Genomic DNA, 10,000 nt, shown 5'->3' on the forward strand with positions numbered 1-10,000 from the left:
TTACCAGCACATCTACTCCACTACCCAAGATTGCAACATCCTGCCACTCTACCTTGTTTGCACACACATTTACAATGTGTGCATGCTTGCGTCTGTGGGTGCATGGGGGGTGGGGGTGAGTATGGGTGTGTGTGTGTGTGTGTGTGCAAGTAGGTGGCGAGTATGGGTGGGTGTGTGTGCAAGTAGGTGGCGAGTATGGGTAAGTGTGTGAGCAAGTAGGTGGCGAGTATGGGTGGGTGTGTGTGCAAGTAGGTGGCGAGTATGGGTGGGCGTGTGTGCAAGTAGGTGGCGAGTGTGGGTGGGTGGGTGTGTGTGTGTAGGTGGCGTGTGTGTGTGTGTGTGTGCGTATAGGTAGTGTGTGTGTGTGTGTGTGTGTGTGTGTGTGTGCGTATAGGTAGTGTGTGTGTGTGTGTGTGTGTGTGCGTATAGGTAGTGTGTGTGTGTGTGTGTGTGTGTGTGTGTGTGTGTGTGTGTGTGTGTGTGTGTGTGTGTGTGTGTGTGTGTGTGTGCGTATAGGTAGTGTGTGTGTGTGTGTGTGTGTGTGTGTGTGTGTGTGTGTGTGTGTGTGTGTGTGTGTGTGTGTGTGTGCGTATAGGTAGTGTGTGTGTGTGTGTGTGTGTGTGTGTGTGTGTGTGTGTGTGTGTGTGTGTGTGTGTGTGTGTGTGTGTGTAGGTGGTGTGTGTGGGTGGGTGTGCGTGTAGGTGGCATGTGTGGGTGGGTGTAAGAGTGCGTGTAGATGGTGTGTGGGTGTGTGTGTGGGTGTGTGTGTGTGTGGGTGTGTGTGTGTGTAGGTGGTGTGTGTGTGTGGGTGTAAGTGTGTGTGTAGGTGGTGTGTGTGTGTGGGTGTAAGTGTGTGTGTAGGTGGTGTGTGTGTGGATGTAAGTGTGTGTGTAGGTGGTGTGTGTGTGTGGGTGTAAGTGTGTGTGTAGGTGGCGCGTGTGTGTGTGTGTGTGGGTGTAAGTGTGTGTGTAGGTGGCGCGTGTGTGTGTGTGTGTGCGTGTGGGTGTAAGTGTGTGTGTAGGTGGCGTGTGTGTGGGTGTGTGCGTGTGGGTGTAAGTGTGTGTGTAGGTGGCGAGTATGGGTGGGCGTGTGTGCAAGTAGGTGGCGAGTGTGGGTGGGTGGGTGTGCAAGTAGGTGGCGAGTGTGGGTGTGGGTGTGCAAGTAGGTGGCGAGTGTGGGTGTGGGTGTGCGTGTAGGTGGCGTGTGTGTGTGGGTGTGCGTGTAGGTGGCGTGTGTGTGTGGGTGTGCGTGTAGGTGGCGTGTGTGTGGGTGTGTGTGTGGGTGTGCGTGTAGGTGGCGTGTGGGTGTAGGTGTGCGTGTAGGTGTAGGTGTGCGTGTAGGTGGCGTGTGGGTGTAGGTGTGCGTGTAGGTGGCGTGTGTGTGTAGGTGGCGTGTGTGTGTGGGTGTGCGTGTAGGTGGCATATGTGGGTGGGCATGTGTTTAGGCGTGGTGTGTGTGTGTGTTGTGTGTGTGTTGTGTGTGTGTTGTGTGTGGTGTGTGTGTGTTGTGTGTGGTGTGTGTGTGTTGTGTGTGGTGTGTGTGTGTGTGTGTGTGTGTGGTGTGTGTGGTGTGTGTGGTGTGTGTGTTGTGTGTGTTGTGTGTGTGGTGTGTGTGGTGTGTTGTGGAATGTGGAATGTGGTGTGTGGTGTGTGTTGTGTGTGGAGTGTGGTGTGTGGTGTGTGGTGTGTGTGTGGTGTGTGTGGTGTGTGTGTGGTGTGTGTGGTGTGTGTGGTGTGTGTGTGTGTGTGTGTGTGTGTGTGGTGTGTGTGTTGTGTGTGTTGTGTGTGTTGTGTGTGTTGTGTGTGTTGTGTGTGTTGTGTGTGTTTTGTGGTGGTGGTGTGCACGCATGCATCACATGTGTGTCAGTGTGTGTATCTGGTAAAATGAGTTTTTAAACAAATTATATTACTTGGTGGAAAAGACTAGAGCTAAATGCAATTATTTGCTTAGAGAACACAGTGTCAGAAAAGGAACATGTTTGAGCACAAACACACACTGACACACACACGCACACCTGCCATGCACGACTCACATTCGTGTGGCTGAGGTGTGGAGGGAGAAGTAGGGGTCGTCCAGCCCCAAGTGCCCCCCTCCAAAGGTCCTGCAACACAACTTTCAATGCTTAGCTCTCCCTGGGGATCAAGGCGTTTCCTCTTGCCTATCTATTTCTCTGTCAATGTGTCCATACAAGTGTGTAGTGCATGAAGGCAAACTCAAGTCAGTTCTAGTTGTTCAACCTCTTCCTTCACAAAGTTAATAAGGCTTCAGATGTCATACCTCTAACTTCCCCTTTTATCAAATGTTACAACCATAATGACTTACAGACTTTGGTAGCTTCCATAAATTTGCATTTCAATGCTTGTATGGTCTTACCTCACTATTTTTAAATTAGGAGTTTTAAATCTGACATATCAATAATTCTTACCATATAATAAGCCTAAATATAACCAAAAATTATGTAAGGAAATATAGTTTCATCAGTGACAAAATACTACAACCATATACATTTGTAGCATTTGCATAGCATAAATTAGTTGATCTGCAGCCAGAATTGTCAAAACAATCTTTCCAAGCCATTCAAGTACTAATCAAGTCAAATTATCAACAGTGGTCTCATTTCAACCAAAACCTAGACGAGAGTTTTGACCTATGTAACAGATAGAAATATATATAAACAAACTGATAAAACTGGGTATCAGTTATGACAATTGTTTGCAATTAGTCCCCTAAAATTAATAAAGGGAATGAAGGAAATGGTTGAGGTCAGACAACTATCATAAACCTAAAAAAAATAGCTTGATATCAACTGGCCTTGACTACCGAGTATTAAGTGTATTTACAAAAATATCTTGTGTTTTTTACATAAAAGAAGAAATTTATATATATTACTCAGTGAAAAAATAAATAAAATAACAGTAGTAATTAATAAATAATAATAATAAAAATAATTTATTATAGTTATCAAATAAGTTCACTAAAATCTTGAAACTTTTACACACTGTGGAACTGTCCATATGTTCTTGTGTGTTTCTGTGCTAATTTGTGCATTGGTTTATTTACATTGTTTATAATTGTACATATATGAGAGAAAAATGCATGAGAATACACTGAAGTATGCACTTGTGGGCATGCAAACTTAAGACGCAGTTCTATGGTATACATAGTTGACATTCATATGAACACAAGCATATCTTTCCTCCTTGCAAGAACCAACTCACAACTCACATGTTTCTGTATCTTGTAACTAAAAAACTACTCTCTCTTACCAAAGCTGCCATACTGCTGCCCGCCTGGAGATCCATAATTGGGAGCACCCCACTGCTGCAGCTGTTGGCCAGCACCCCAGCCTTGATAGCCCTGTGGTCCTTGTGGAGCACCATATCCTTGGGGAGGATAACCCTGCTGCTGCGGTGGTGTTCCCCACCCCTGATGGTAGGGCCCTTGGACCATGCCTTGAGTACCCATGTGGCCTCCCATCTGACTGTTGTGCGGTCCTAGAGGAGGGCCCAGTGGTGGACCCATGTTGCCAGGTCCCATGCCCTGGAAAAAAAAATTATCTTTCTTTTTTAACCAGTATTATATCATGCAAATATATTGCGTATGCATACAAATGTTCACATAAACATAACAGAATACATTGACAAAAATTGTCAACACATTTATGAATAAAAATTTTATTTATCAAATATAACATGTTCAAAACTTCATAAAATATTTTTTAAATGCGGCTAAAATAACGTAGACAGGATAGAATATATGGATAGAGAGAAAGAGAGACCGAGTATGAGTAGGAAGAGTAGATGCAACTGAGTCCAGGTTCACTTACATTGTTGAGGCCAGGTATGCCAGGTGGGCCGACTGGCATGCCCCACTGATTGTCGGGTGGTGTGCCCCACTGACCGCTCTCCTCCTGTGCCTTGCTGGCATCACGGGGCTCTGCTTTCTTAATTTCAACCTTCAGTTATTGGGAATAAATGATTAACTGTAGCAATGGTAGCAGGAAGCACTTCGGTTGGCTCATAAGTATATGAGGGATGAATTGTATTAAAACTATAAATTTGATAATTGATTATAATTCAAGTATACAATTCATCCTCATTCTTGAATTCTAATATATACTAAAAATATTTACTAAAAATTCAAACTTACCTCTTAGTTTCTTAAAATTACTGAACATCTCCCTAACATAATATAAAGGTTACAAACACCAACATGAGGAAAAACACAAGAGTGCACAGCCTCTCTATTTATAAGCTGAACCATGCAACTTGCTCAACAAGTGAAAGTGCAACTTTCCATGATTAATGAAATATTTATATTCTTTTTTGCCTAAAACAATTCTATTTTCATTACCCACCCCCTTTGCACATGTTGCACTTACACAATGCCACAAATACAGTTGCCTTCTCTGTGGTTCACTGACATTACTGATTTTATGTAACCCCAACTCCTTAGGCCCTTCTAATAATGTAACTGATAAAGTGACAGATACTTATCCTCAAATAAAATGCCACTGGGCATCTTCTGAGATTAGTTATTCTAAACTCAATTCAGCTACCTAGCAGAACTGAATGGAGCCTATCAAAAATAAAGAAAAGCAAAGAAAAGGCAACTTCATAAAATCATTAGAACAAATACTTAAGACTAATACCTGCTTTCCATTAATGTTGACAAAGTGCTCTGCCACCGCTCTATCCACAGCTTCTTCCGTTTCGAAGGACAAAAATCCAAAGCCTAGTGTAGTGACAACCAAACAGAAAAACATCTTAGCTTAGTGAGGAGAGATATGGACCTACCTATTGTGCACTATCTATAGTGATGGATGCAGTTATGCTACACTTATTGTCAACACACAAGGTCTCCCACCCTCATTCCTTAACTCATTCACATGGCTCAGTGTAGGTCAAGAAAGAGGCACAACTAATGTGCAACTACCTACATGAAGGAAGCAAAACACCCAGTCAACAAAGTTCAGTACCAATCCAATTCTAAGAATTATTACTGAATAAATAAAATATCCATGTATTAATGCATTCTCATTTACTATATGATAAGCAAAGTATGGTGAACTTATTTAAATAAATAAATTTGTGCTTAAAACTTTTTCATGTGATCATATCTTATTGTACTACCTGTTGTATAGATTTCTTCTCTGTTAACTGGCATGTTTTTTTTATTTTTCACTTGCTTTTAATGACCTGTCTCATATGAACATACTCCTTTCAAATTCTCCTCAGTCTTTTACACCTAACCTTTTAAACATGTAAAAATTCAAATAATTTTTGTAACATTTCTTTAATTAAAATGAAATGCAATTTAGTTATAGAATGCCAGATGATACAAACATTTTCAGAATTTTGAAAGTTACATAATGAGGAAGCTTTGTTAATTGGAGTAACTTATGACTGACAGTTACATTCAAAATTGTTGGCAATGAAAAGGTCTGTTCAGGTGAGAACCTCATTACTGTTCACCCTCCCTAAACAAGATATGTCATATGAACTAATGGGCTGATGGGCCTGTCTACTTCAACAGTAGAAAAGGTTTCTGCCTTATCACTTTTAACATATTGTTCAACTACAGCTTCTACTGGCTTGACTGACTCCTATGCACAGACACATATTGAAAGACATTACAAATACAGAGAGCCTCTTCTTTTTCTCATGAAAAATTCATTTTTTTTTTCCACTATGTAATATTTCAATGGCTGTGTAAGAATCCAGGAAATCATGAGTAATTAATAAACAGTGCATGAGTTTGTATATGAGCATAGGTATGTATGCCCTCTTATTAGTGTGTGTGTGTGTGTGTGTGTGTGTGTGTGTGTGTGTGTGTGTGTGTGTGTGTGTGTGTGTGTGTGTGTGTGTGTGTGTGTGTAAATGGTTAAATAAAATGTCCTGATGTGCACACTTTCCAGTGCCTCAGAATGAATGCCAGAAAATAGACAAAACTGCCCTGTTAGATCAGGGCAAGAAGATTGTAACTTCCTTGGTATTCATCTGCTTTTCCTCATATTTTCTACAACAGAGCATGTTAAAAAATATTTTTACAGGAAAAGACATGTTTAATGAGATTAATCAACTTCTGCACTGATATAAACCATTACAATCGTTAAAATTATTCCTAAAAAAAAAAAAAAATATATATATATATTTTAGGATCTGCTGCTACTTTAACCACCACACTCGCTCACTCTCACTCTCACTCTCACTCTCACTCTCACTCTCACTCTCACTCTCACTCTCACTCTCACTCTCGCTCTCGCTCTCTCTTTCTCTAGTCGCATGTATAATAACCATCTACATTTCCCTATCAACTGCCTCCTTTTCATAAAAACCCAGTGGCCAGGTCATCCTCTACACATGCTGAAGAAAATAAGAAAATAAAACGAAATCAATCAATTTTTGGCATTATCAATTATCATAAAGGATAATTGTAAAGCTATCTTGGTTTGTATAAGACGTCAAGATACAAAGGACTCTCAAACCTATGAAACATTGGTGTTAAAGTTTGTGCAAGTTTCATGTTGTAGGAAATTTCTGATGTTATTGGAGTCGACTAGATCTGGGGAACATGTTAAGTCATGTAGAGGAGGAGGAGGAAAACGGCTGAAGGCCAGGTGATGGGACTATGCCGCCATGGAAAAATTCAGTCAGGGGCCAGCTGAAAGCAATGAATCACCAAGAGTGCACAAATTCTTGAAGGGAAATTAGACTCAATGGCAAGGGGCTCTTGCATTATTTTCTACCAGTACAAGAGAGGAAAGAATTTACTGTTGTGACTGGCTCCAGGGAGGATATTATTTCCATGCTCAGTATTCCATTCTTGCCTACTTTAAGTAGAAGAAAGGGTGTGTTCAAAAAGGGGTATATATGTATACATATATACATACACATACATATATATACATAATTGTATTTCATATATTGTGTGTGTCAAATGTGAAATGCCTTGTAGGAGTTAATTAGTAGACCTTGTGACTCTACCTAATTTAACCTTTCCTTGAATTTAGCCCCATTAAATGATAATTTTGTATAAACTTGCATGAAAAGAGCATCAGAATCAGAATTTAAAAAATCTATTTCCAACATGTCAAAGTTCTTATTTTACATGATATGAATAACATATATTTAGTTTTTAGACTGATGTCCTACTATTTCAGGAGGTCCGTACCATCTGATAGCTGTCCCATAGTTTTTGTGGATGTGTTATTACAAATTTCAAAAATTACAATAATTAACTTATATTTATAATAACTCTTACCCTAATTAAATTAATGATGAACATTCATTTTGGTTTTAATATATACGTATATCCACACGTGAGTGCAAACGTATTCTCAGACCAAATACCAGAAATTACATGTATGAAATGTTTTGTTAATTAAAACTTTCACCTATAAAATAAACTTCCATATGGTCATGTTAATGTACCAGAATCACTAGACAGTGTATTAATGTGAATACATCAATGCTCATGTTATTGAAGAAAGTCTAAATAATCAAAACATTTAATGAACCCAATTTCAGGTAACTGGACACACTAGCCATCATGTTTGTGTGTATATGGAGGCTTATGTATGTAAATACATATATATGTAGGTTTATGCAATATAGATATACACATTATTTATCTATAGATCTATATCATCTGCTCCAGGGCAATTTTTAGTTTATGACCTACCAGTGGTGAAATCTCGACATTTCTCCGGTCTTTACAAAGAAGTAAATTGGCATTTAATTAGATTAAGGTGAGATGAGTGAAAACACCCAGGCAGGAGATTTGTAATGAGTCTGATAATAAGAAATCTACAATCCTGACTGATTTATTAGAAATGATATTTAGGATTGCTTATGTTGGTAATCCTAAACTTTCCCTGATGATTAAAGGTCTTGACCAATTGTGAATACAACATGTGACTTGTGATATTCCAATAGGAGGGCTTGACAAAGCAAACAAAGCCCATAAATAAGGCTTTAAATCATAATTTACCAACAGTAGGCATACCAACTGAGCTGGAATTCAGCAGGCATACCGACTAGTCCCTGCAGAAGTCATCAGGGAAGGGGCTTGCAGTTTGTGAGTGCAGGGTTTGCTGCACCCTCCCCTAGGGATTGAGTTGCAGGACTTGCTCCAGCGTTTTAATAATACAGCCATGTGTATCATCCACACATGAGAAGGTGCTATGGTGTTTTTGTATTATTGCTGTGTAAAAGCTAAGTAGTATATGGCTGACAGAATTACAAAGGTGCCAGTAGAAGCTTCATCATAAACAAAGGATAATAAAAATATCTATGACAGAGAGACACTAAAATAACAAAAATGATGAGGTAAACAAGCCACGGAAAGACAATACCAATTAAATTGACCTAATTATCTGTCACCACTCGTGCCACTTTTCTCTAGCACAAAGACTCGTCTTTACTTTCTAAAAGAAAAATGTAAATTACATTCTTATGAGCCACATCAACACTTATAAAGTAGAGGATGCCTTATACCAAATTAGTAATATTGCATCAAATTTTATAATAAATACATGCAGCAGTCATACAGTTATGCCACACAAGATATCTAAACAATAAATCTTATATTAATCAAAATATAACTGCAGTATGATATGGACTTAACTATCCCCAAATGTGCAATTATCTCACACAAATTATTGAGACTTCAGTGTACATAGTAACCAACCACACTCCAAATTTTATTATTACATAAGTGTGAGAATGTGTGTGAACGTGTGCGTGTGTGAACGTGTGTGTGTGTGAACATGTGTGTGTGGGTGTTTGAACGTGTGTGTGTGTGTGAACGTGTGTGTGTGTGTGTGAACGTGTGTGTGTGAACATGTGTGTGTAAACGTGTGTGTGTGTGAACGTGTGTGTGAACGTGTGTGTGTGAACGTGTGTGTGTGTGAACGTGTGTGTGTGTGAACGTGTGTGTGAACGTGTGTGTGTGAACGTGTGTGTGTGAACGTGTGTGTGTGAACGTGTGTGTGTGAACGTGTGTGTGTGAACGTGTGTGTGTGTGAACGTGTGTGTGTGTGAACGTGTGTGTGTGAACGTGTGTGTGTGTGTACGTGTGTGTGTGTGTGAACGTGTGTGTGTGTGAACGTGTGTGTGTGAACATGTGTGTGAACGTGTGTGTGTGTGAACGTGTGTGTGTGAACATGTGTGTGTGTGAACATGTGTGTGTGTGTGTGAACATGTGTGTGTGTGAACATGTGTGTGTGTGAACATGTGTGTGTGTGTGAACGTGTGTGTGTGTGAACGTGTGTGTGTGTGTGAACGTGTGTGTGTGTGTGAACGTGTGTGTGTGTGTGTGTGTGTGTGAACGTGTGTGTGTGAACGTGTGTGTGTGTGTGAACGTGTGTGTGTGTGTGTGAACTGTGTGTGTGAACGTGTGTGTGTGTGTGTGAACTGTGTGTGTGAACGTGTGTGTGTGTGTGAACTGTATGTGTGAACATGTGTGTGTGTGTGAACGTGTGTGTGTGTGAACGTGTGTGTGTGTGTGTGTACGTGTGTGTGTATGTACGTGTGTGTGTGTGAACGTGTGTGTGTGAACGTGTGTGTGTGTGAACGTGTGTGTGTGTGAACGTGTGTGTGTGTGTGTGAACTGTGTGTGTGAACGTGTGTGTGTGTGTGAACTGTATGTGTGAACATGTGTGTGTGTGTGAACGTGTGTGTGTGTGTGAACGTGTGTGTGTGTGTGTGTGTGTGTACGTGTGTGTGTGTGTACGTGTGTGTGTGTGAACGTGTGTGTGTGTGAACGTGTGTGTGTGTGTGAACGTGTGTGTGTGTGAACGTGTGTGTGTGTGTGTGTGTGAACTGTGTGTGTGAACGTGTGTGTGTGTGTGTGAACTGTGTGTGTGAACATGTGTGTGTGTGTGAACGTGTGTGTGTGTGTGTGAACTTGTGTGTGTGTGTGTGTGTGTGTGTGTGTGTGTGTGTGTGTGTGTGTGTGTGTGTGTGTGTGTGTGTGTGTGTGTGTGTGTGTGTGTGTT

General features: G+C 40.6%; 1 protein-coding gene across 6 annotated transcripts in view; it reads right to left on the reverse strand.

Moving 5' to 3' along the window:
- The window catches only part of LOC125046398 (heterogeneous nuclear ribonucleoprotein 27C-like), a 34,675-nt gene that overhangs the window by 8,675 nt on the left and 16,000 nt on the right, over window positions 1–10,000 (reverse strand). For 3 of the 6 annotated variants that reach the window (XM_047644149.1, XM_047644152.1, XM_047644153.1), the window contains 4 exons: window positions 4,652–4,734; window positions 3,827–3,958; window positions 3,267–3,540; window positions 2,033–2,101 (listed from right to left, as the gene is read on the reverse strand). In XM_047644149.1, coding sequence (XP_047500105.1) covers window positions 2,033–2,101; window positions 3,267–3,540; window positions 3,827–3,958; window positions 4,652–4,734 — 558 coding nt within the window. The remainder of the gene's footprint in view (window positions 1–2,032; window positions 2,102–3,266; window positions 3,541–3,826; window positions 3,959–4,651; window positions 4,735–10,000) is intronic. The other 3 variants (XM_047644150.1, XM_047644154.1, XM_047644151.1) reach the window with 2 other exon arrangements.

Source organism: Penaeus chinensis, chromosome 39, assembly GCF_019202785.1.
Source record: "Penaeus chinensis breed Huanghai No. 1 chromosome 39, ASM1920278v2, whole genome shotgun sequence".
Classification (NCBI taxonomy): Eukaryota; Metazoa; Arthropoda; class Malacostraca; order Decapoda; family Penaeidae; genus Penaeus; species Penaeus chinensis.